The sequence below is a fragment of the Brassica napus genome, chromosome C3 (assembly GCF_020379485.1).
Source record: "Brassica napus cultivar Da-Ae chromosome C3, Da-Ae, whole genome shotgun sequence".
Lineage (NCBI taxonomy): Eukaryota > Viridiplantae > Streptophyta > Magnoliopsida > Brassicales > Brassicaceae > Brassica > Brassica napus.
Window position 1 is genome coordinate 12,712,586 of NC_063446.1, and position 27,545 is coordinate 12,740,130.

General features: G+C 35.8%; 4 protein-coding genes across 5 annotated transcripts; 2 read left to right on the top strand and 2 right to left on the bottom strand.

Moving 5' to 3' along the window:
* The first annotated feature begins 6,763 nt into the window (after positions 1-6,763).
* LOC106436116 (protein DETOXIFICATION 44, chloroplastic) lies at positions 6,764-9,692 on the top strand. 2 transcript variants are annotated; one of them, XM_013877072.3, is made up of 13 exons: positions 6,764-7,072; positions 7,142-7,251; positions 7,331-7,483; positions 7,566-7,687; positions 7,766-7,901; positions 8,022-8,118; positions 8,243-8,343; positions 8,425-8,588; positions 8,676-8,747; positions 8,838-8,954; positions 9,035-9,130; positions 9,225-9,346; positions 9,438-9,692. In XM_013877072.3, the coding sequence occupies exons 1-13, from the start codon at positions 6,855-6,857 to the stop codon at positions 9,496-9,498; spliced, it is 1,569 nt and encodes a 522-aa protein (XP_013732526.2). In that variant the 5' UTR covers positions 6,764-6,854; the 3' UTR covers positions 9,499-9,692. The 2 variants fall into 2 exon arrangements, with proteins under 2 accessions (XP_013732526.2, XP_013732527.2); XM_013877073.3 differs by having other exon boundaries at positions 8,028-8,118.
* A 1,098-nt stretch (positions 9,693-10,790) lies between these two features.
* Positions 10,791-11,760, bottom strand: LOC106436117 (PRA1 family protein B4). The gene has a single exon (XM_013877074.3). The coding sequence runs from the start codon at positions 11,669-11,671 to the stop codon at positions 11,015-11,017; it is 657 nt and encodes a 218-aa protein (XP_013732528.1). The 5' UTR covers positions 11,672-11,760; the 3' UTR covers positions 10,791-11,014.
* An 898-nt stretch (positions 11,761-12,658) lies between these two features.
* Positions 12,659-14,716, bottom strand: LOC106436107 (WEB family protein At2g38370). The gene is made up of 2 exons (XM_013877063.3): positions 14,292-14,716; positions 12,659-14,028 (listed from the first exon to the last, which is right to left on the bottom strand). The coding sequence occupies exons 1-2, from the start codon at positions 14,484-14,486 to the stop codon at positions 12,733-12,735; spliced, it is 1,491 nt and encodes a 496-aa protein (XP_013732517.2). The 5' UTR covers positions 14,487-14,716; the 3' UTR covers positions 12,659-12,732.
* Positions 14,717-19,353: 4,637 nt separating this feature from the next.
* On the top strand, positions 19,354-21,403 carry LOC106436115 (peroxidase 22). Its single transcript, XM_013877070.3, has 4 exons — positions 19,354-19,635; positions 19,797-19,988; positions 20,103-20,271; positions 20,843-21,403. The coding sequence occupies exons 1-4, from the start codon at positions 19,408-19,410 to the stop codon at positions 21,304-21,306; spliced, it is 1,053 nt and encodes a 350-aa protein (XP_013732524.1). The 5' UTR covers positions 19,354-19,407; the 3' UTR covers positions 21,307-21,403.
* Positions 21,404-27,545: the final 6,142 nt, after the last annotated feature.

Sequence of the window (27,545 nt, forward strand, 5' to 3'; positions counted from 1 at the left end):
TGCTGCCTTATTTATTTTTCAATCTTTAGTTATATTATAGTTTATTTAAAAACTAGGACCTTAATATTTATAATTCTTAACAGAATAGGGCCCTAATTTTGTAAAGGAAAAAACAGGACCCTGTGCAAATGTGCTGTGAGCACATGCTCTAAGCCGGCACTGGTTATGGATGCACAGCAGACATAGAGTCTCTCTATTTTCGGTAGCGCTTTTTACTCTAAAAAAAAAACAAAATCTGTGAAATGTTTCTACTATTTTTTTCCTATCAAGTCTTCTTTTTTTGTGTTAAAAAAAAAGGAATTTGATAGGAAGAAAAAATGCATGAAGATATTATGGAAATTAAGAATGAATTAATTGTTAAGAAATCAAACTAAATCATTTACTAAACTTACTGACAGAATAATCAAATTCATTCATTATTCTAAAATGTATGCACACGATAGAGCTTAGACACAACTGAAACTAAACCAAATCTGATAAGCAACATGGAACCGGTTTTATAACCTCTAATACTAACAGGTAGGTTAGAGTTCAAATCGGTTCCACCAATCATAGGTTATTTTCTTTTTATAAACGTCTGACAAACGAGTGATGTCATAACAAAATTCTTCAAGTTAAGGTAATCAATAATATTACAGATTTTATTTTATAAAACAAACGAAGGAGAAATAGATCCTGGTATATAATTACCTCACACCTTACATTATTGATAAAGTTGAATAAGCGATAAATATTTTTTTAAGATGGGGTGTGAATTAAATAAAGAGTTATTGTGCATTTAATTAGGTATTATTTGTTGTGCAACAAGGTCCAATGATTATAATGTTAAAAAGGTCTTATGTTAACAAATAAAAAACTTTTAACTATTTTGAATTTTTGTCAAAACAATTTTATTCAAACATGTGAAATTATTATAGTTAACACGTAAGATAAATGATAAATTATTGTGGTGGATATAATTAATAAAGTAGTTTGAATGAATGTAAAAATGTATGTAAAAATGTAATAAAATATTTAAAATATGTAAGTTTGTTTTGTACTTTTGTAATAAATGATTTTGAATTATTTGAAAAAGTAATAAATGAAATAGTTAAAATTAATTAAAAATGAGAAAAATGTAAAATCATTTACAAATAGGTAAATATTGTTTTGTATTTAGTTCTAATATAATATATATGTAATATATATATGTAATATGATGTTGCCATATTGGTATAGATTTTTTGCTGTATCTTAACGTTCATAATCAGGCATTGGAAGAGTAAATGAAGTCAAAGGATGGGTCTTGTTCTGTACATTTTACTGACACCGCAAGTCATGTAAAGCTGTTCTGCTGATGCTGGACGGCGTCGCAATCGCTATTATTATTTATTTCTTTTGACGAACGCTGCTAACATTTGCCCAATTCACGATGAGAAATAAAAGGTGGCTTCAATTCTCTGCCTTACTCGTGTACGTCCACTATGATGATATCCTGTATTTTTTTTTTACTAAGATACTGTATTTTGTTTATAAATAAGTCCTCTATGATTTTAGAAGGCATACTATCAAATTCAGCTCTGCTAAATGGTAAAAACGTGGCTGATATTATATTATTAATATGTACATATATTCTTATAAGATACTATTATATTTCGTGAAAATGAATTCCGAGAAGTGTGGTGGGTGTTTTCGTGAGTCATTCGCATCAGATCCTGAGTTCGAAGGGTGACATCTTCATTTTAGGATGGCGACCCCTTGGAAGGCGCCATCCATTAGAAGTTGATGCCATAGAAACCGGATTATTATACAAAAAAAAAAAGAAAATGAATTCCGAGGAGATTCCAGATAAATATTCAAAATTTGATTTTGTTAATAGGTTGTGAATACATGAACACTTATTAGGATTGTTTCCCCTACTTAGAGCATCTAAAAAAACACTTTATTTTGAAGTTTTAAATACATAGGCTTATTATAGTTTTTATATTTGTCATAATTAATTTAAATTCATAAAAAATTAAATAACTAGCACATAGATAAAATTATTACAACAATATTAATTAATAAAATATTACATTCAAATATAAAATTTTAAATATAAATAGATAATTAATATTAAACTTCAACTAAAATATCATATTATTTCATAAAATTATTTTCCTAATGCACATATTACCAACTAGTGTATTTCGAAGTAAAAAATGATTTTCTCTTGTTTTTTTAATTTGTAAGATTATGAGTTAAAAAAATTGTTGAAATCAGATGATATTAATACTTTTGAACAAGAAAGTAAAAGTGGAAAATAAAATATTGCCAAAAAACTTAAATTCTATATATGATTTTTTATACTCGTGAATACATTCGATATGAACAAGAAAGAATTGTAAGAAAATACATCAATAACAAAAAAAACAACCATCTTCGGTAACATAAAATTTGTTTGGACAATATTTTGGAGATTTTGGAGGTTTCAGATCAAATTTACCTGACTATTTGTGTTGTTGTAATATTAAATTTTTGTAATAGTTATGTCTTCGTGTAACTTTCTAAAGCTTTTTTTGTTACGTTTCCTTTGTATATTGTTATTGTTTAAATATAGTATTAACTATTTTAAATCTTATTTTAAAGTGTTATTTAATTTTATGTGTAAAACTTAAATTTATAAAAAAATTAAAATGTTTATGAGATATAAAAAATTTAAGGATTAAAACAATAAACTAGAAAATATTTAAGAATCATAAATGTAATGTGTAATTAGGAATCAAAATGCAAACAAAAATATGAAACTTCAAATTCGAAGGTTTAAGTAGTGAAACTTCAAATATAGAGTTTCAATTCAAAGTTTTGAAGTTTATTTTAAGAGAATTTTTTTTTTATATTTGCATTATAAAGTGTCTTTTGGAGATGTTCTTATACAAACTAATTAATGTTGGTCATATGACTACAAATATCAACTAAAAAATGTATGTGTTATTCAGGATATAGTACACCTAATGCATGCTAACACGAACGCACAGAACTTAGATTCATCCCCTAGGGTGAACCTTTAAATTCACCCCATCATTTATGACCAATCAAATTGACACATAGATTATTAATTAAAAAACACTAAATTAAACAAAAAATAGCTACAAAAAATAAAAACGCTAATTTTAACGACGCTAACGCTTCCGGCTAAACCCTAAATCCTAAATCTTAAATTCTAAACCCTATACCCAAAATTCTAAACCCAAATCCAAATCCCTAAACCCAAACCCTATACCCTAAACCCTAATCCTAGACCTTAAACCCAAATTATATACCCTAAACCCAAAAACTAGACTATAAACCTAAACTCTATACCCTAAACCCAAGTCCTACACCCTAAACCCAAACTGTAAACCTTAAACTCTAATCCTAGATCCCAAACCCTAATCCTAGACCCTAAACCCAAATTGTATACCTTAAACCCAAAAAATAGACTATAAACCTAAACCCTATACCCTAAACCCAAGTCTTAGACTCTAAACCCAAACCGTAAACCTTAACCCAAATCCTATAGCATCTAAGTTTGGGGTTTGAGTTTTGGGTTTTAGGTCTAGGATTTGAGTTTAGGGTATAGATTTTGGGTTTAGGATTTACGGTTTGGGTTTAGGATTTACCGTTTGGACTTATAGTTAATGTTTTGGGTTTAGGATATATAATTTGGGTTTAAGATTTACGGTTTGGGTTTAGGGTCTAGAACTTGGGTTTATGGTATAGAGTTTATGTTTATAGTCTAGTTTTTGGGTTCAGGGTATATAATTTGGATTTAGGGTCTAGGATTAGGGTTTAAGGTATAGGGTTTGGGTTTAGGGGTTTGGATTTAAGTTTAGAATTTAGGGTATGGGGTTTAGAATTTTAGATTTAGGGTTTAGCGCTTAGATGAAAGCGTTAACGTCGTTAAAATTAGCGTTTTTATTTTTTGTAGCTATTTTTTATTTAATTTAATATTTTTTAATTAGTAATCTATGTGTTAACTTGATTGGTCATAAATGATGAGGTGAATTTAGAGTGAACCTAAGTTCTGTCCAACACGAACTCTCTTGACGCTGTTGCAAACATGTAGGGAAGTGACATGACTGGCTTAAAATCTAACAGTTTGCACAGAAACTCATATTCCTCCAAGCCAAAAGCGAGATCAAAGAAGAATTTCCGTACGACTGCAGGGTCCACGTCGAATAATTCCACGACAACACCAACATGAAAGATCGTACAATGGATGATCAATTTCCCTCCATCGCAAAATTTGTACTCCTTGCTCGTATTCTGTAAAAGCAATAGGATGAATCTCGTACGTCGATGAAAAAAATCTCAAACTCGTGTGATAACTCACTCGAACAGGCGTAAGAAATATCAGTCGCCATGGAGATAACAACGGAACACGTACCCACGTGATTCTATCAGGAGAAAATAAAAATTTGTATTCGTTACTCCTTCCATTGTGCACCACGTCTTTGTCTTGTTGCCATGAATTTTGAAACACCAAGTTTCTCACGTTCCCACAATCCATTGAAAACCAGAAATATTTTTTCTTTATACACGGTAAAGACACCCACGCCACCGGTAACACATCATTGTCTCCTATGCTAGGTTCACCCAACAGTTCAAACCCACAACTTTCTTGCTCTAAAGTGTCATTATCTTTCAGCTCAACATCGAAAAATTTGTCAATCAGCACTCCATGGTTTGCATAAATAGCCGATGGTAAGCCTACCAAACACCTTTGATCTAAATGATTGTGATGTTGAGAGAAACTATTTTCACAATAACGAGTATGCACCCTGGAGACGTTTAGAGGATCCACAACCTGGTCCGTACATAAATAGATTGTGAACTAGTTGACATACCTTGATAACCGAGACCAGTAGTTGTTTTCTCTATTCTTCCCATAGTCAAGATCTTGTCTAAGGTCTGAGATCCGGAGTTTAACATACGGATTTTCTTATGTGTCTCATTCAACTCATGTTCCAAAGTCATGTTTTTCTCCTTCTCACATAGCAGCGCTTTCTGAAGTTCAATAATATTGTTTTCTAATTTGTATCTCTCGGAAAGAGACATCATACTCACTTCATCTCTTTGATCTTGCTTGAATTTCAGAATACCAACCCTGGTGTCCAACAACTCTGCGTCCTCTTCTGCACATTCTGAGCCACTGCTTGTTGGAACAAAAAGATTGTGTCTTATAACATGATTTGCATGTTCATGTTCTGATTTTTTATCACGATCTGGTGGTTTGCGAATGAATTGTCGGTGACAATCCTTTGTCCATACACCATAATTCTCATGTTGCTTCGTCGCATCCGTAGACGTATCATTATCCCTCTCGCTGAAGACTATAACATGTTCTGGTTTAAGCTCTTCTACACAAAATTCTTCTGTTGACGTACTGTTGTTCCAAAAATTCTTTTGGCTCAGACCAGATGTTGCAGACATCGTTTGAATGGGAATAATTGTCTTCTTGAAATCAGAATTATTTTTGACACCGTTGCTTGCCGGAAAATCTTCATGAGAAAGCTTTGAAGTTTCTTGAGCATATATAGACTCATTAAAACTGAAGATTTCATCTTCCACTTTTTCCCCGACTTGGTTCATCTCATCTTCTTCGAGCACGTCAAAGATTGGAGAAGTTTCTGCAATGTCTTCATCAGCCAAGTCATGGGTTGAAAATTTTTTTGTATCGTCTTGATCAGACACATCAAATATTGGATCAAAATTAAAAATTTCTCCTTCTTCCTCTGTATAGGAAACGTCAAAAATTGGATCTCCAAGTTGAACAACATAAGAGTTTTCACTATCTCTTGTGTCATAAACTTCTGTATTCAAGTCTTCATACTTATTATCAAAGTATGAATCATTGTTGTTGTTGTTGAGGATAGGAGGTTGATGATGAAGGCGAGACAAAGGATTTTCGTCCTCCTCAAATTCGTCGTCGATAGCAGCTTGGTTGTTGCATTCATGGTGAAATACCAAAGTCGCGTGCTGTGTACTCAAGGCGGCAACTGCAGCTGTAAGGTTCTCGATTTGAGCTTGAAGAACTGCGACGACTCATCGCGTGATTCCAGTCTCTGTTGGAGGAACAACTTTCTTTAGCCTCACCATTGAATCGTAGGAGCGTATTGAAGCTCTGATACCAACCTGGCGCAGCATACAAACTGTTGAACGGTCAATCATGGAACTTTTAGGGTTCTAGAGACCTGTTCTTGGATCAATCAAATAGTTTCTTGCGATAGCTTCTTTGAAACCAATTTCTTGTAGATGAATTTAATCGAATCAAACAAGGTATAAAGCAAAAGCTCGGTTTTTAATTATCAAAAGTCTCATTCATAAACAACGACAAAGAAAGCTATATATAAACCAAAGCTAAACACCAAACCCTAAGATAAACATGTTTAAAATAAAAGACCCAAAGCCCATATAGAATTATCATAATTATAAGTAAATAATATAAAATAGGAAAATCCTAAGTCATAAAGTTAACCACATTACTTGTCGGTCAAGCATGATGCCGCTGCATCATTAACAAAAGTGATATGAGCTACAAACAAACACAATGAGAACGATTCACATATCTTAACTATATCCCATTTACAACTATCTTGATTTGGTTTAGACACTCAGATTTCAGATTATAACAGTTATCTAAACAAGAAGCAAAAACCTACACATACACAACTCACACTTGCAAGGAAAGAATGCATGAAAAAGCCCATAAGAGGCCCATGCTTAAAAATATTTCAACTCCTCTCATCCGACCGTTTAATCAGTTACTACAGTAGTAAGTACTATTAGATAAAGAACATGCGGTTCTCTTTCTTCCCCTCCGCCGAGACTTTCTGTCTTACTCTCTCTCCGTAATGGCGGCGGTCGCGACCTTCTTCTCTCTCTCCCCTCTACGATCATCGTCAATTTTCCAACTTCGCGATCTTCCTCGTAATCCTAATCCATCAATTAGAAGAATAATCTACCTTAAATCTCCCGTCGTAGCAGCTTCCTCTAAGAACTCCTCTCCTCAAAATATACAGAACATAGTGGAATCTCCCGAACCGGATCCTGATCCTAAACCGGAACATGGGTAAGCTTATATGCTCTTGTTACTCCTTCCTAACTTGCAAAGTTAATATCTTGTTTTATTGGTGTTCAGGATTGGTAATATTGGAATGGAGATTATGTCGATTGCGTTACCGGCGGCGTTAGCTTTGGCCGCTGATCCTATTACATCTCTTGTCGACACAGCTTTTGTCGGACACATTGGTAAAGTCTTGAACTTGATTTTCTTTGGTTTTTAACATTGTTAATGAATAATGAAAACTCTATTTGGTTAATGTGACAGGTTCTGCGGAGTTAGCTGCAGTAGGAGTCTCGGTTTCTGTGTTTAACTTGGTGTCTAAGCTCTTCAATGTCCCGTTGCTGAATGTGACTACATCGTTTGTTGCGGAAGAGCAGGCTATTGCTGCTAAGGATGATAAAGATTCTACGGAAACAAGTAGTGTTTTGTAGTACTTAGTTAAAGATTATTGTTATGTTTTGTTTTCCGATTTTTGAGTCTGTTGTTTTGGTGTTTAAAGGAAAGAAAGTGTTGCCTTCTGTGTCAACGTCGTTGGTTCTTGCAGCTGGTGTTGGTATCGCAGAAGCGATTGCTCTCTCTCTTGGGTCTGATTACTTGATGGACATCATGGCTATACCTTTTGTATGTTTACCATTTGGATCATTTGTAAACTATATATCTTTGCAGTTATATAAGTGGTTTGTGATCTCTGTTTTTCAGGATTCACCGATGAGAATACCAGCAGAGCAGTTCCTTAGACTTAGAGCATATGGTGCACCGCCAATTGTAGTTGCATTGGCTGCGCAAGGAGCTTTTCGAGGTTTCAAGGACACTACAACGCCTCTATATGCCGTTGGCAAGTATTGCAACATTCATCTTTTCCTTTTTCTTCTAAATATTATAAGCATGCGTGAATGTAGAAGCGTGACAATCATTGACAAACATGTTTCTGATGTGGTATACTCTGTGTGGCCAGTTGCAGGGAACGTGCTTAATGCGATACTGGATCCGATTCTGATATTTGTTCTTGGTTTTGGTATCTCTGGTGCTGCGGCTGCTACTGTGATTTCTGAGTACGTCACAAAATGTGGTAAACTTTTGATGCTTTAATAGACTCGGTTTCTGAAGTGGGGCTTGGCTTGTCTTTTGATTTGTGGGTTATTATTGTCCTCTCACTTGTCAAAAATGTTTCTACAGATACTTGATTGCTTTTATTCTTCTGTGGAAGTTGAATGAGAATGTGGTTTTGCTTTCTCCTCAAATCCAAGTCGGCAGAGCCAACCAGTACCTCAAATCTGGTATCTCCTCAACTTTTCAGAGTTTCTTTAAACGTCAAAACGCAGAATGCTACTATATAAAATGTGTTGAATGATGCTTAGGTGGGCTTCTGATTGGTAGAACGGTGGCACTGCTTGTCCCATTCACGTTGGCTACTTCGTTAGTGGCTCAGAAGGGACCTACTCAAATGGCTGGCCATCAAATCTGCTTGGAGATCTGGTTGGCTGTCTCTTTACTCACCGATGCTTTAGCCATTGCTGCACAGGTCTATCATCTTTTGTAACTCAACTCCGAAGAAATCTTTTAATTGTGGAGTAAGTATTTACTTAAAGTTTTCTACACCTTGATTCAGAGTCTGCTTGCGACCAGTTTCTCTCAAGGAGAGTACAAACAAGCTCGGGAAGTTCTCTTTGGAGTCCTTCAAGTTCGTGTTCCCTAGCTCCCTTGTTTATTTATGTGATTCCTGATTGATATATGTATACAAAAACCGCAACATTTTCTGGATCTTGAGCAGGTAGGTTTAGCAACTGGAACTGGTTTGGCTGCTGTTTTGTTCATCGGATTTGAACCATTTTCGAGCTTGTTTACAACGGATTCAGAAGTTCTCAAGATTGCTTTGTCAGGGACCTTAGTAAGATCTTATCGTTTACACACTCCTTAAAGTTTCAAAAGGGTAGTCTTAAGACAAGTTTGAATGTTATGTGAATGCAGTTTGTGGCTGGATCTCAACCGGTGAATGCTATAGCGTTTGTTCTTGATGGGCTTTATTATGGAGTCGCTGACTTTGGATTTGCCGCTTACGCTATGGTCTCTATTTCTTCTTCATCAGTAGGAGTGTTTGATTCTCCCTTTACACCCCACCTACAAAAAAGTCTGATTAGTTGTCGTTGTTTTGGAACAGGTGATTGCTGGATTCATATCTTCCTTGGTCATGCTTCTGGCTGCACCAACGTATGGCCTCGCTGGGATTTGGACGGGTTTGTTCATCTTCATGGCGTTGCGGTTAGTTGCCGGAGCCTGGAGGTAACGAAACAAACAGACCACTCTAGTTGTCAATTAATTACTTTAAAACAACTTCTCTTTAAGGATTGTTGCTGTCATGTTTTTTTTTCAGATTGGGGACAAGAACCGGTCCATGGAAAATGCTGTGGTTAGCTCCAGATAAGCCAGAATAAGTCCACGTGTAACATTTTTTGCGGGATTGAAATGTGACACATTAAGATAATGAAAAATAAATTGACCTAGCAATCTAAAAGCTAGAACCTGAAACACTAGATACCGATTGAATCCACCTCCGTGGTCATTGTACAAGAATCCATTATCCAATTCGAGTAAAGGACTGATCTCATTATCAGTCATAGAATCATGATTCCTAGTCTTGTCTTGGACGTTACCGGTTTCATCGTTCTTATATTCATATCTCCACCAGGACCGTTTCCAACCCTTCTTCGAACCCTACGAACCTTCTCTAACTCTTCTTTCTCCTTCATACACCTTTACACCTTTGTTATTGTGTCTTATAGATTTCTTTGCGTCTAAGACATTGAGTTTCACAATATTTTCTTGTTTGGTGGAAAATGACATATTGGTGCGTGTTTATCAAAACCATAACAATCAATCAAGGTGGATTATCCCCTAATTACATAAAATCTTTGGTAACAATTCACTTTACACAGCAAGCTACCAATTTGACTTGTTCCATTTTTATGATATAGACTTGTCTTCATCCCAAACTCATAAATCTTTTACAGCAGCCAATCTTTTATGTGATGAAGTTGAAAATGTTGTTACAGGCAGATGCAGTTAAATATTTGACATTGATTGGACGCTTCCCAATCCCAACATGCGCACTTTTGAAAACAATTTGTGAGAAGTCATTGAATTGTAAATCCCGGTTAAAAGACAATCAACCCTCAAGAGTAGTAAGCCAAAATCGTGGGTAAAGGAAGTGAATATTGAGCCCGGATTGAAGAAAACTCAGATGTTCAAGACTTGGCTGTTATATGAAACAAACCTTAAGATTGAATCATGTTTTTTTTTGTGTGCATCTCATCTACTTGAACCCAAAAACGTTTAAGCACATTTCTCTTTCAAAATGGACGCCACCCAATAAGGCAAATACATACATACGCGTGGTGATTCCACACACAATATGTGAACTGTTCTGCTCACCGGGAAAGCATTTCACAGGCTGTGAATTTTAAATTTCATTTAAAAAAAAAAAAAATCCTATACTCTGGTCAGGTCTTAGAAGTTTGTAATCAGTGAACGAAATACAGCTTAAAGATCCTTGTTTTATCATCTCTTGTATTGCGTTTTAAAAACGTAAACTTTGGATCGAACATTTGCGTACAGATGCATCCAAGTTTGAGTCTTTTCTACAAGAACACAAACTCAGATCTTTGGAGATGAAACAAATCCCAAACTCTTCAACACAATTAGAGCAAAAGGTTGAAGAGATATAAAGGGAAGAAGTAAAACATATTTATATAATGCCAACAAGAGAACAAAAACATTAATGCAGATCTCACAACTTTTCAAGTTTATTTTTTTTTTTAGATTTATAAACCCTAAAGTATCGATTGAACAAACGAATCATATGGAGAAGATCTTTCCAAAAAGTAAAACAAAACAAAAAAGATTATACCCAGACGGTGGTAGATCTGAGCCCATCACGATACGCATTGTCAATCACCCGCGAGCGGCAATAACAGCAGGCGCGGCGGATGACGCAGCGCCGCCGAGGAACGAGAGGAATCCAGTAGCAGCCGGCTCCTGCTCATCCAAGAAAAGATCCTCCGGAGCCCTAAACGCACCATGAGCACAGATCAACGCCACGCCAACCATCACAGCCGAAACGAGAACAGATCCAACATCCGTGAGGAAAACCACGAATATGCTGAACAAGATCAAACACCCGAGCGTCTCGCGATCGGAGAAGGTACGCCCGAGGATAACAACCGGCTGATCGGAGGGGCGGAAGAGGTAGAGGAAGAGCCACGAGGCGAGGAGGCAGAGGAGGAAGGCGAGGGAGAAGGGGTGCGTCACGAGGGAGAACCCGACGATCGCCGTCGCGACGGCGAGGTAGTTGACCTTGAAGTAGGAGTAGTTCTTGCGGATGCGGACGGCGGCCTCGGAGATCGACTCGGGTTTGGATAGGGCGGAGCGGTCGGCGAGCTCGGCCCAGGGACGGCGCTGGGAGAGGCCGTTCGCGACGGTTTCGGAGATGCGGTTGATGAATGCGCGGAAGGCGGGGGTTGCGATTGGGGGTTGTTGGGATTCGAGGGAGGAAGGGGCGGCGGCGGAGGGGATGGAGATTGGGAGGGTGGGAGGTGCCGTGGAAGCCATTGTTGTCGCAGAGTTTGGCAGATCTGAGAGAGTTTTAAAGAAAGGGGAGATGAGAGAACGTAAACGTGACAAGTAAATTAAGAGAGGGAAGGAGAATTATATATATATGGAAGAGGAGATTGTTGACCTTCCTCTTTCCTTCCTAGCTACGGTTCACCGACAATATACGCGTGACTATTTTATTTTATTTTATGTTATTGCTATTTTCTTCTATTTTCCATTCTTTTTTTCCACTTTTGTAAATCCACTATTTGAAAAAGTGTTATTTTTACTAGATTTTGTTTTTAAGCTATTTATTATAAAATATTCTGATTACTAAACTTGATATAAATTTTTAATTGTTATTTACAAACTAGATGTTTTGCTTAGCAGCATAATTATTCTTTACCGATTCATATTAGTATTTTCATTTTATAGTTTTCGTTAGAAGTTAAAAATTTATATTTTAATAATTTCTTTTACAAATTTATTAAAATGTATTATGAAAGGATAACATGTAATTAGAATTAAAATTTGTGTCATAGAGCCAACAATAATACATCATTTAAAGGTATAAAACAAATAATATCACTGAATTTAGTTTAAAATTTTAAACCTATTAAAACAAATACACAAACCAAATAGTCCATGTTTATAATTACGACTTCCAAAAAAAAAGTTTTCTAGGAAAAGATCAGATCACAGATGAGTCAGGCAAAAGAGCCAAAGCAAGCTGTACAAGAGTCTGAACACAACAAATGTTGTGGTGCAAGCAAGAAACGGCTTTTGATAGAATGGCCAGTCATGGGTTGCTGAGACTCCTTTGGTCAAGTTGAGAAAACTACACTTATGTTCTGATCTATGTTTTAAGGCTAGCTTGAAAAATGGTTAGTAGTAAACATTAATTTATAAATATACCATCTCCTGGTTGATTCTTGATCAAACTAGCTTCGTTAGTTTATTAGTCTAGTCACATATTGTTCTATGTATCTTAATAAACAGTCAGGATATAGAAGAGACTTCTTAATAGAATGTTTGTAACAAAACAGAAGCAAGAAGTCATCACACACAGATCATTTCTATCACCTCAACTTCAAAGCTATCTTCTTCTTGTTCTTGCTCTCTTTCTTCAACAACATAGCGATCTTAGCAAATCTCTTTCGGGTCACCGATCTTTTCCCATTCTCCTTGCCTTCACTCTTCTTGCTCCAAGTCTCATCACCACTGCTACTCTTTGCCAGCATCTGACCCAACGACATTTTCTTCCTCTCGCTAGCAACATTCATCACATCTGAATCCTCAGCAACAAGTAGCTTCCTGCTGAGTATTTGCCCGATTGACATTGTTGGCTTCAAGACAGGTACTGAAGATGATGAACCAACAGCAACATCATCATACGTCAGATGCAGACCGTTTACATCCATCAGACGCGTCGTTTTTGGTGTTGTTGTTGTTGTCTCTCTTCTGCTCTTGAACTTGGCAGTGTTGTTCACTGACGAAGATAATCTTCTCCTCTGTCCTTTCTCTGACTGCCGGTTTCGTAGCGCCGCTTCTGCTTCGAGTTTTGCAGCATTTGTAGTGTCAACTCTCTCCACCGCTTCCTCCATTGCCTTCTTACTAGTTTCAACTTCTTGTGCCGCTTTGTCTACTTTCTTCAGAGTATACATCTTTGAAACATTAGCTTCTTCAACTCTCGACACTGCCTCTTCCACTCGCTTTCTCTCCTCTTCCTCTGCGTCTTCAGTAGTCACAGTCACGGCCTTAATCTCTGCGATTGCAACTGCCTCAGCAGCTCTGGCAGCTTCCTTCATCTTTCTAGCGGCAACCAACCTGATCTTAGCCGTTTTGATCTTCTCTCTTGTGTCTTCAATCGCAGCCATTGCTTTCACAATCTCCAACCCTGCGTTCTCTCCTGTTTTCTTGAACTCTTGAGCTTCACTGCTGAGTCTTCGAACCTCATTCATCATTACAAACGCATCGTTCTCGCCTGTTTCACCCTTCACCGCCTTCAAAGACTTTTGCATAAGTCTCTCGCGGGTCTTCTCAAGTGCAGCCTTTTCTTCCTGCAGCTTCTTGTTCAAGACCTCAACAGACTCGCGTATACCCGCAAGATCTACCGTCCTCTTGCATAAATTCATCTTTGCCTTGCTTAGATCCTTCAGTACAGCACCCGCTGGCTTGAAACAACCATCAACCTCTTCTCTCAACAGCTCCTTTTCATTCTTCTGATGAAGCTTCAAGTTAAGCTCTTTAACTGTGGCTTTAGTCTCCTCAAGCTCCTTAACCACCTCAAGCGTCTCGCCTTCTTTCGCGATTAGATCGTTCTGTAGCTCAGCAGCCTGTGCCTTGAGTCTAATGATATCACCTTCCACGTTTTCCTACCACCAAAATCAGAAAACTTTTATCTTACATGAAAGGGACATCAAGTATCATCATCATCATCATCATCATCATTATGTGGTTTAAGACATGAACGAGACATCATCAAACATCAATCCCAAGTAAATCAGCAAGTGAGAAAATTTAGTCTGTATCGAATATCTTCTTGTCGTGTTCAGACAAGAGCATTGCTAAGCAAGCCTAATCAATTAACAGCAGAAAAGCCCTAAAAATCACAATCTTTCGGACAAAGAAGAGAAACCTGAAAGGCTCCTGAGGGTTTATAATTGTGAGTAGGTCTCCAGAAACCGAAACCGCCGAACCGGTTCGCCGCCTCTCTGACTGACTCGAACTGAGTCGAAGTGTCAATCTCGACTCGGCCATTGGACGGCAGATCCGAGTCAGGGTTTAAGCTCCCAGGCTCAGTTACAGAGACCGGTTCTGGGGACTCGGCCATAGAAGAGAGCGGAAGAAGACAGATCTTCGGGAAGGAGAACAGAGAAGGCCAGAGAGTGAAGTGGGGAAGAAGAGACAGAGACAGAGACAGAGACAGAGACTAGAGAGAGCGAGGGGTTTTAAGTTTTAGTCGGTGAGAATGGAACCAAAACTATTGTTTAGTTTTGGGGTAGATACTGTTGTGAATGTGACTAAAACGTGAAACGTGTCGGAACGACACGCCACGCCACGCCACGCCACGCCACGGTCGTCTGTATTTGTCGTATACTGCAAGAGAGAGTGTGTTGAAGAGTCATGTGTATCTATCCGTTTGTGTTCAGTTTCGGTTTCTTTTTGTGCTGTATTCTTTCTCGTCTCTTCTTCCGTCTTGGTAAGTAGCAGACGGATTGTCCGAGTCTGGATAGAGACTAGAGTCGGGATCAAGAAGGGACGATACTCGATAGGGATGGCAATTGGTACGTTAGCCCGCGGGCCTAACCCGTAAAGTCCCACTGCAGGGCGGGCTTGGGCTTACATATCTTAGGCCCGAGATATTGTGGGTCTTGCGGGTTGGTCAATTTCGGGTATGGGCCAATGCGGGGCGGGTCGACGCGGGTTTGCGGGGCATTCGAGACCCGCGTGTCTTCTTCACTAGAGACGTTTGGCGTTCTGTTCACCGACGAAAAAGGTGAGAAATGGCGACTGTGGAGGAAATTCTGGACCTTCTCTTCCACCCGTTGACTAAGGTCACCACCGGGCCTTATCTTCTTCATCGGTATCTTCTCTTCATCTTTGGCCTACAACCGTACTTCTTTTCGTAGAGAGCACCACCAGAGCTTCTCTTCTTCCTCGATCTACTACCATAGCTTCTCTTCTTCCTCGTTCTTCTTCCTCCATCTACCACTGTAGCTTCACCTCTTCCTCGATCTACCACCATCTACCATCTACACAGGTATATGATTTCTTCCTCTCGGTAGACACGAGTTAAAGTTAAATCTTTGCATGTTATTTATATCACTCGCCATACTATACTATAATTAGATTACAAATTTACAATCTGATACTAAGTTACAGTATTGAGTTCAAGAGTTCGTTTTCTTTGTTTGACTTGACTAGTTGACTTGAAACATGATGGTTGTAGACTTTAGTGACAAGAAGTTATCAGTTTTGTTTTGTTTTTTTTGTATGAGCTGTTTTGTTTGAAACTTTGATTGTTTTAAAGTTTTACTATTAATTGTCATTGGTATCAGACTGATTCAATATTACACTTTCAATCTTTAGTAGAGAAACCAAAGAAACCGTGTAGGCTAATATCATGTCTCATCTATCTTGTTTATCATCAACAGTGTCTTCTTCATTGTCAGTGATCTTCCTCGGACTGCCTTGATTCTCTTCCCAATCGAAAGAAATCAAAGAACATTTGGAGAAGTTTCTTTTTGCCTCCTCCTCGTACTCTCTGTACCACTCTGTGATTCTTCGTGGGTTTGTTGGTGCGCTTAAGAAGCAGCCAGTGAATTTTCTTTGCGAAGATGGAGCAGTTAAGCTCATCACTTCCATTCTTCTTTTTCTGTCTTTCTGAGAACTGTTTGATTTGCGATGAGTTCTGAGATGTCTCAAGGTCAATGAGAAGAAGAAAACTAATGAGGACTGCATTTTCACTACCCGCGGACCGGACCGCAAAGTCCTATGTAGCAAGCGGGGCGGGTTTGGGTAGAGGTTTAGGAACCGTGGGTTACGGCGGGCTGACCCGCAAAGATCCGCCAGAGATAGAGACCGCAGCGGGGCGGGCCACGGCGGGGCGGGTTGTCCCAATTGCCATTCCTAATACTCGAGATGGTTTGCTCTCGTCGGTAAAAGGTACTAAAAGCATGATTAACATGAGCTCTTAATTTGAGGTTGACACTTTTTGTATTTTTTTTTGTTTTTTTTACACTTTTCGGCTAAGAGTCGGCTCTTATATCTCTTATATTTAAGAGATGGTTCTTAGTTTTTCTTAGTTAAAAGTTAAGAAACGGTTCTTATACGAAGCTAAGAACCCCACCGTAAAAACCCGAGTTAATTATGGTCTAAGAGTTGTCTCTTAGCCGAAAAGTATTAAAAAAAAATCAAATTATGAATTAAGAACTCCGGCTAAGAGATCGGAGTTAATCATGCTCTGAAAACCAATCCGATAAGAGTAGTTATTAAATTAATTAATAAGATTAGTTTTTGTTTTGTTTTGAAAGTAGATGGTTGGGCCAAAGGCCAACTATTTCTCCAGGAAAACAATACGGATAATTAGTCCGATTTCGGTTTTAGGAGGTCTCTCGTCTTTATTTGTCCAAGTAACAACAATTTTATGGGCACGAATCGAACTCAAAACCTATGAATTTACGTTGTCTCAAGTTAACCTTTACTATTAATCTAGCTTTTATCTTCTTTTGATATTGGGTTTCAATAATCTAAGCTGAATAATTTTGATTATGAACACTATTTGTTGGAATGAACTAATCTTGATGTAAACGGATAACTTTAATCATATAACATAATAACATATTATCATATAACATAATAACATATTGATGTCGTGTCTCGCTGATCAACACGCCAGACTCGTGAAAGCCTCCTAGAGCAACGAAAATGGTAGAACAAGTGTCCTAACCGGCAGAAACAGCTCTGAGGCGAAGCATGTGACGATGCCTTTAATCACACAAGTATCTTAATTCTTTGATTTCTTGTCCTTCTCACCAGAATCTACCAAAAATGACATGCGTCCATATAAGAAAATGTGTGACGTTTGGCCATGCCAAATAGCCATTTTCTTACATATTTAATGCGTCACAAGAACTATGTAGCCTCATTGTGATTGGGGATATCATTTTCATTCGCCGAAAACATAATGTTTTTAGTTGTCTGTCTTCCAATAATGAGAATGATCTATTCATCTGAACTCATGTGGCACCAGACATGGGCTAAGTATCCCTAATCTCTGTTAACAATCATCCACACTTCTACTGAAAAGGGTCCAGAAAAATAAAGGGTCTATTCATATTCTTATACACATACGTACACAGTAACCATTCACAAAGACCCTCATACATATTTTTTGGGTCAAACCCTCATACATTTTCTTTAACCAAAAATCTTCGGTTTGGTTCTGGTTTATTTTATTTTCTCTCACCAAAAAGATTATATTTAGTCATCAATAACGTGATCTATGTAGTGTTCTCGCCAATTATTTGTCCAACTTCTTGTTTGATTTTTCTGCCTTTTGTCCAAACACTTTAAACTAATATTTTCATTTTGTTTCTGTCTCTTTTGTCTTCGATTTCAACTTGATTTGAGGATGACTAATGCAGTCTAGCTAATGTTTTATATTAACCTTTACTTGCACCCCTATTTTGTGAAGTACTAGTTTTCCATTTACCCGCAATAACAAATTTAAGAGCAATTCTCTGAAAATATACATTTTAAGTGTTTGTTTTCAAATATAGCAGTACTTGCTTAAATTTCTCATAATAGGACAGAATTCATTATTCATGTAACGGTTCAAAATATTATTTAATGGGGAATCCTTAATTTTAGAAAACAAGAACCCAAACCTATTATTTAAATTTTCTCGGAATTCATTTAACGTAAGCAAATAATTTGTGCTATTATCAATGTAAAATTTGGTGTATTATATTTGAAAAGGAACTATCTTGTTAGATATTTGATATTTCTCTAAATTATTTAATCATTTGTCCGCTTTGAACTCACGAGAAGAAAAGACAAGGAGCTAAAGTATTAGATTAGGTTAACCATAAGGCTGGAGTCGTATGAAATTGAGAGTTTGAGACATGTATTAGGTAACTATGTTATCTCAAATTAAATTATCTTGTGCAGGTTGTGAAAGTCGCTTCTGATGCTATCTTTTTCGCGGGAAAGTGAAGGGCAAATCAATACAAAACGTTATTCACATGTGATTTGTATTATATCGTTAAATATTAGGAAAAATAGTATTTGCTGATTAGGAAACAATCCTACTTAAGAAGATTCTACTAGGAAAATAGTAGAGGCTATTAGAAAATGATCACATAATATTATATGATTAACAAACCTTAACACAAAATATGGATATAGTACATAAAATTGATCGGATATACGTTTTTAAAGTTGATTTCTTTAGAAAAGTAAATAAATATTATCTTTTAGAGATTCAGAGACCAACAAGAACATGTTACTTATAAAAAGATGTTTGTCACATGATATATTGATACAATGATACAATGATTCCTAGATACGTACAGTTATAAATTATGTATTAACAATATATTTAACAGTCCTACATTAATCAAAATTTGAAAATCTTAATCATTTTTAAATTCGATTTTAGTATAATTTTCGTACTATATGTACAGTTGACATTTATTGTCGTTTTTAAATTATTTATCAAACACAATAATGTGAATTCAGTTCTCATGAGGAATCATGCATGCCTTGAAATAGATGTACAACTAAAACTAAAAGTATAGGCATAACTGAGAACTCTCTCTTCTCTTTATAGAACGATCGTCGATTTATACTAAGTAAAAAGTCCAAATTCACAATTAAAATGTGTTATGGAGTTAGTTAAAACAAAATTATACTAAAATATATAATTATATATGTGAAATATGATCAGTTTTACGGCCGATTAATCACAGCGAAAAATGCAACCAAAAAATTAATGAACTATATATATCATGTTCAAAGAACCTGAGCACCCTCAAAAGAACCAGTGGATTTTATTTTAAAACTAATTATTATTTCTCCTTCAACCACTCTAGTAAATAGATGATTTATGACCTTAAAACAATACCTAATAGTGTAATATTATAGAAGAAAACACTCAAGCTTCTCTATATAATGCCCCTTTTGCTTAAGCTAATTCATCATCATCCACACTCACCACTCAAAATCAGCTTTTGTCTCACTCCTAGAAAATGAAGTTTTCTCCTTCATTTTCTTGCAGTGCTATAGGAGCCTTGATATTGGGTTGCCTTCTGCTTCGAGCATCCATCTCTAATGGTCAATTGAGGCCGGATTTCTATTTCGGAACATGCCCGCATGTTTTCGATATCATTGGGAATGTCATCGTCGATGAATTGGCCTCCGACCCTCGTATTGCCGCTAGCATCCTGCGCCTACACTTCCATGACTGCTTTGTTAATGTAAGGACTCACTCAACTTATATTTCCATATACACAAAAAAACTTACGTGTTCTATGGACAAAGTACTTTACATACCATTTACATGTCGAATAAAGGGTAAAATAATTTGTTACATTAATATATATACACAATGGTCATGTATTGTACTATGGTTTTGTAGGGCTGTGATGCATCAATCCTCCTGGACAATTCCACATCATTCAGGACTGAGAAAGATGCTGCTCCAAACGCAAATTCAGCTAGAGGATTTAATGTCATAGATAGAATGAAAGCCAAGCTTGAGACAACTTGCCCCAAAACAGTGTCTTGTGCAGATGTTCTCACTATCGCTTCTCAAATATCAGTCCTTTTGGTATATATATGTACATACCTACTTATATATTATATATATGTACGTACCTACTTATATGTATGAATTAATCGAAAAATGGTATGAATATTGACGTTAGTCGTCCATGTTATATAGTCAGGAGGTCCATGGTGGCCGCTTCCGTTGGGGAGGAGAGACAGCTTACAAGCTTTCTTCGATCTGGCTAATACAGCTCTTCCTTCTCCATTTTTCACTCTTGCTGAACTTAAAGCAAGTTTTGTTGCCGTTGGTCTAAACCTCTCCTCAGATCTAGTCGCTCTTTCTGGTAAAAATTTCATGCTGATAGTTAGATATATTCATTTAACATCTAAATATCTGGTAAATACACAGTTAATTCACATTTTAATCTGATTTTATAATTATAATTAGTTTATTATGGTTATCTATTATTTAATATTCCTTCTATTTCTAAAATAAATAAATGAATAAATGGTTTTCCTGCGAATTTCCAACAAATTTTTTATCAGGATAAGTATAAGATACTTTCAACGAGACACATTAGTTATGAATTACTTATTTTTTTGTAGTGCATGCAGTTTATATTAATTTAATTTAACAATAAACGGTAAACTTAAAAAATTAATTATATTGATTGAACTATTATGGGAAAATAGTAATTTTATAATCAAAATTTATTATATTTTTAAAATATGTGCAAAACATCAAAAAACTTTCTTTTGTTTTAAAACAAAGGCAACATATATTTAATGTATAAAATAGAAGTGTTTTGGAATTGTAAGAATAATTTGTAAAACGACAAAACATGACTCATGATCATCTTTGATTAAAACATAAAAGGAAGATGTAACTCTACTTTTATTTTTGTCAAATGTTAGGTGGTCACACATTTGGAAGAGCACAATGTCAATTTGTGACACCTCGTCTTTATAACTTCAACGGTACCAATAGCCCAGACCCGAGTATTAACCCAACTTACCTCGCCCAACTACGTGGACTGTGCCCTCAAAACGGAAACGGCACCGTTCTTGTCAACTTCGACCCCGTGACTCCCGATGGTTTCGATAATAAATACTACACTAATCTTCGTAACGGGAGAGGTCTGATTCAGAGTGATCAAGAACTGTTTTCGACTCCTCAAGCCGACACAATTCCACTAGTGGAGCAATACAGAAGCAACCAGACCGCGTTCTTTGATGCATTCGCAAAAGCAATGATTCGGATGGGAGATCTTAAACCTTTGACTGGGAATCAAGGTGAGATAAGACTGAATTGTAGTGTTGTGAACTCAAGGATCATGAGTGTGGAGAATGAAGATGATGGTGTTGTGAGTTCGATTTGATCATGTCGGAGACATATATATGTAAGAAAGCATAATATGCATGGGGAATAATTTATGTAATTCGACTAAATAAATATTCTCACGAGTTATGAGATAATTACGGGTCTTAATTCTAGATGACTTTGGGAACAAACAGTGCCGTGGCTAAAAAGTTAGAGGAATTATGCAATTTCTAAAAATTTGGCCTTTAAATTGGAATGAAAAATTCAATAAAGATGTAACCTAAAACAATTTTTAAATTATATTTCTTAGTACTATATATGAACTCTTTATAAATTTACGCTTTTTTAATTTATCGCTTTGTGTTATTAATCATATCCGAGATAAAATATCTGATGGTTACTCAATATTGAAATACGTTTCCTTATGAAATAAGAGCATTGCCTGGCTAGTTTGGCGACGATGAATCAAACATCCGCAAGAGAAGAACGGAATCGTATTGTCTACTCTTACATGGTCATGTTATTTGAGAGTTTATATTTATGGAAAAATGTAATTCGGATTTTCAAAGTTAATTAACATCTTGGAAAATAAGGTTTTAAATTTAACAAAAGCTTGTTTGTCATGAAACTACAAACCTAATTCTGATTAAGAAAAAACACTACAAAGCTAATAATAGAAGTCTCAACCATAATCAAACTAAAACAAAGAAATCACAAAAACAAGAGTTTTACTTTTGTAAACAAACAAAAGCACAAACGAAAAAAAAAACTACTCAAACGCCCAATTTAAAATAGTTGTAAGCATGTTGACCCGAAACCAAGAAGATGTAAGCAGATTTGGTTGGATGTTGGTAACTTGGTACATTATCAACTTCCCCTTTTCCTCTCATATCTTTCGTAGTTCCAATGTATTATATTCGTTCTTTTTTCATGAAACGTGATATTTAGATGTCACACATATACATATCCAAAATGTCTACTCTTTATAATTCATTATGTTTATAAAAATTTGCAATAACAACTAAACATTCAGAACTACATAGAGATGATTATGAAAATATCTACTATAATTGCATAAAACTAATAAAATATGCAATCTTCATATTAAGGTAATATATCAGTCAAAATAATATAGCATACTAGTTCGTATTATTGTTATTGTTCATCAAATTCAAATCTCACACAATACATGCTACTAAAAAAATATGCAGTAGCATGTTAGTTTGGTACACGCTAGTGTCGTTATATAAACATATTTCCGTACAATCAGACTTAACCCCAATAGCAAAAAACACGATATGTTTAGTTGTTTGTTGTCCAATAACTAGATGGACCTATCCAGGTGTGGGCATAACCGAAACCCGAACCCGAACCGAACCGAAAAACCCGAACCGAAACCCGAACCGAAGTTAAAAAAAGCCCGAACGGGTTTAGGATTCAATAAGTCCGGATACCCGTACCCGAACGGTTATATCCGATAACCGAAGCACAACCCGAAAACACCCGAACTAATATACCGTGACCTATACACATATATACTTTCTAATTCATTGCTGCCTAAATCCTAGAAAATTTGTTAAGCTTCCCGAAATTGCCTCATCGAAAATCAATCTTAGATACACTAGATTTTCAAACTGGTATCCAAAAGTCTATTCTCATCAGCTTCGTCTCCTTCATTGACGTCGTCAACGAGAAGGAAGAAATCAAAGGTTTTTTCTTTTTCAATCCTGCATCAAAATTATTTAACTTTGTTAAAGTTATATCTATTTCTATTTGATTATGTAGTGGTAGTTGTCAAGTCTTGTCGTATTGACAGAGGAAAAGACAAACTTAGTTGATTATGTTATTTCCTTGATTTTCTTATTGTACGGGAAGTACACGTTAGTTGATTTGTTGTCGTATGATACTTGTTTTAGACAGAGACAAAGGTATGCACTTGATAGTATCAAGTATTCAAGTTGATACAAAGTTAGTTGATTAGTTTATTGTTCTATATTTATGTTACTTATTTTTTTAATTGTTGCCGTACGACTTGTATCCATAATGCATTCAACTTGATTATGTTAGTTACAGAGACAAAGTTATACTTTTGTTAGTCGAGACCGAGAAAACGTATTGAACTCACTTTGATTTGGTTTTGTTCGTAGACGTCATCATCATCACCTTTTCAAGGCACTGCAAACAGAGAAGCAAATGATGTAGAAGAAGAGTTTCAAACTCTAGAGTCTGATCAAAGAGGCAAACGAAAACAACCACCTGGAGAGAGTCAGGAACAGAGTAAAACAGCACGCGTACTAGCCCCAAGATCCGACGTATGGTCTCATTTCAAAAGAGTTGAAGAAAACCGTGACAAATGCTTGTGCAACTATTGTCAGAAGACCTACACTTGTCCAACAAAATCTGGAACCACAAATTTGCGTAATCATCTTAATTGTTGCAAGCAATTCAGAGCATGGCAAGATGGTCAAGAACCTACAAAAAGGCAGCAAGTTATTAGTAAGGAAGGTTCTTTGAAGCCTGCAAAAATTTCAGAGGATATGTTCATAGAAGCAACAAATGAAATGCTCGTAATTGGACAGCTGCCACTCTCCTTTGTTGATAGTGTAGCTTTTAAACACTTCTGCGAAAAGGTAATTTTAATAATGTATTTTTTAAATATTTAAACACTCATTATCTAAATCTATGCTAATATATATGTCCTTTTATGTGTAGACTAACCTCCCTGATCCTCATTCAAGACGTACAGCTACTAGAAAGATAGTAGAGATGTATGTTAAGAGAAAGGCTGCTCTTAAGAAATTGTTTCGTGCTAACAAACAAAGAATTTCCATCACCACAGACATATGGGTCTCTCAAGTAACAAGTAAATACTAGCCTTTGGATCATTTTTTAAATTATGTTTAAGATCTTGTTTTTGATATAACTAATCTTTCATTTTGTTTCTTACTTCGCGCAGGGGCTAGCTATATGGTGATAACAGCTCACTACATAGATGCATATTGGCGGTTGAACAAACTGATCATTGGGTTCAAATATGTAACCGATCACAAAGGTAAGACTATTGCATCTGTTCTCTTAGAATGCCTAGCTGAGTGGAGAATAGAAAAGGTGTTCTCTATCACTGTGGACAATGCAACTGCGAACAGCAATGCTTTGATGCTTTTTGAAAGTAGTTTCTCTCAGATATCTGATGAATCATTAGTTATGAAAGGGGAATTTCTGCATGTGAGATGTGCTGGTCACATTATCAATCTGATTGTTAAGGATGGCTTGTCTGACGTAGATGATAGTGTGACTGCAATCCGGAATGCAATCTCATATGTAAGATCTGGAACAAATAGGCAGAGAGCATTTGAACTTAAGGTAGATTCTGGTAGGATGAAAAGAGGAAGTTTGCCACTTGATGTTGTGACTAGGTGGAACTCAACTTACTTGATGTTGCAAAGAGAACTTATTTACAAGACTGCATTTGATAAGATGGGGTTTTGAGGACAAACCGTACAATGATCATTTCATGGAGTTAGACAAGGGGAAAAAAAGACTCGGACCTCCTGTAAGTGAAGATTGGCGTGCTGTTGGAAGGTTAGAGAGGTTTCTTATTATCTTTTATAACTCAACCTTAGTAGTCTCAGCATCTACCACCCTTAGTGCCCACAAGTGCTATGGTGAGATAGTGAACATAGCATCAAATTTGAAGTTGCTTTGTAATAGTTACGATACTGATTTGAAAGTTAAGGCTGAGGATATGCTGATGAAGTTTGATAAGTATTGGGATGGGTTGAAGAATATTAACAAGATTTTAGTGGTGGCACGCGTCTTTGATCCTAGCAGAAAGATGAAGTTTGCAAAGTTGTGCTTTGAGGATCTTTACGGGGAAGACAGTATGGAGTCCAAAGAGTTAAATGATTCAGTTCTTAGTATTCTAACTGATTTTTTCAAGGAGTATAGTGAAAGAAATGGCAAACAAGCTGAAGAAAATGTGCAATCATCTCAGTCTACTCAGTCTACTCAGTCTTCACAATCTCAAGAACAGCCAACAGTAGACTTGCTTGATGATGAACTCGGCTACCACAGGATTGAGAGAAAGTACAGCACACTGCTAAAGGAGAGTGGAGTGAGAGACATCAACGAGTTGGAAGCTTACCTAAAGGCTGATGTTGAGAATCCAGATGCAATGCTAGGAACTGACTATGATGTTCTCTCTTGGTGGAAAGTTAACTCTGGAAAGTACCCTATTCTATCACAGATAGCTCGTGATCTTTTTGCTATGCAAGTCTCCTCGGTTGCATCTGAAAGTGCATTCAGCACGAGTGGGAGGTTAATAGACCCACACAGGAGTTGTTTAACTCACTATATGGTTGAAGTTCTCATGTGTACAGAACAGTGGATGAAACAAGACATCAGACTTGAATCAAAGGTACTCACCAATGCTCAGATACTTGGAGATGTTGAGTACGAAGAAAAGATGGAGAGAGGTTTGTAAAATTCTTGTATATTGCTATGATTTTTTTTTATGTTTGCTAACACTAACTTTTGCATTACTTGAACAGTGTATGAACATCTATCACAGCCACAAGACTAGAGGACTAAGCTAATATGAATTTGGTTCAAGGTAAGAGCTAAAACATGTTATAAATTTTATACGTGTGTTGCATTTCTTTTGCTTGTTTACTCTGCTAATATTTAAAATTGTCTCTTTTTTTCACAGATGGCTTTCAAGTTTCTTAAGTTTGCATGGTGTTTTTGATTCATGTTTTCGGGTGAAGACTCAAAACTCTATGCTTTTTGTTTAAGTTTGGTTGATGTTTTGGATTTGGTTTGTTATTGCACAATATATTACTCTGTTTCGGTTAGGATGTTTGTTTTTGGTTTGGAACTTTGTTATTTGACAATCGATTCAGGTTTTAGGCTTTTGAATGTTTTTTTTTAAAATCAGGTCTTATATAATTTGGGTGTTTCAATTATACCCGAAAATAACCGAACCCGATCCATAATAATCCGAACCCGACCCGAATTCCTAAATAACCCGAACGGGTTCTACACCTTTCCACCCGAAAACCCGAAAATCCGAATCACCCGACCCGAATCCGAACGGGTACCCGAACGCCCAGGCCTACCTATCCTTTAGAACCCTAGTCCTTTGTTACCGGCCAGACATGGGTAAGTATTATTGAAGCCCAAACTAAAGCCCAAGTTTATGATCCATTAGAGGTTTTTGTAACCCATGTAATTAGGGTTTCTAGATTCATATATATGTTGTTATGTGCTTTGATGAATGTAACATTGGCTAAAAGAGCAGCCCTTTCCCTTTTATTGTATGAATCAAACCATCTTTTATATTTCTTGAAAGCAACACAAGCTTCTTCCCTTTTTTTAGATTCTTAGTCTTTCAATAAAGCTCCTTTGAGCTAATCCGAGTTTATGTTTCAATAAAGTCCTTAAGATACAAATCTATCTTATTCACAAATGTCTTCAAATATTCCTTAATCTATACTAATAAAAGGGACCTTTTGAGGCTCCATGGAGCGTCCACATCAGCAAAAAAAAAAATCTTCCGAAAGATGACACGTGGCATAAAATATAGTTTTATATTTTAATATTATTAATTTCGAAAATTATAAATAACATGTAAACATACAGTATAAAAAACGGAAAAACTACATTAAACATATGTAAGATTACCATTTTTCACTTAAAAAAATACGGCTTATCTCCATAATGTAACATTATCGTTTTATAAAAAAAAAAAAAATTATATATAATTTTTTAAATAATAAATATATGTAAACATACAACATGAAAATGGAAATACTACATTAAACATATGTAAGATTACCATTTTTCACTAAAAAAAGACGGCTTATCTCCATAATGTAACATTACTATTTTGTAAAAAAAACATTATATATAATTTTATATTAAATAATAACTAAATACACAATATAAGAAATAGAAATATTATATTAAATATTTATCGTAATATTAGAATAAATAAATATAAAATATAAGAATAAATAAATAATAAGTAAATATTGTATATAAGAAATAAAAATATTACATTAGATATATATCGTCATATTATCAGTGATATAAAAGCAAGAAATTTAGAATAAACAAATATACAAAATAAGAAAAGGTAAACAGTAAGTAAATATATAATATAAAAAATGGAAAAAACTAAATTAAACATATAACTGAAAAATGTATAGTTAAATAAATAATAAGTAATTATACAATATAAAATATTACATTAAACATTAATTATAATATTACAATAATTAAATACAAAACATAAGA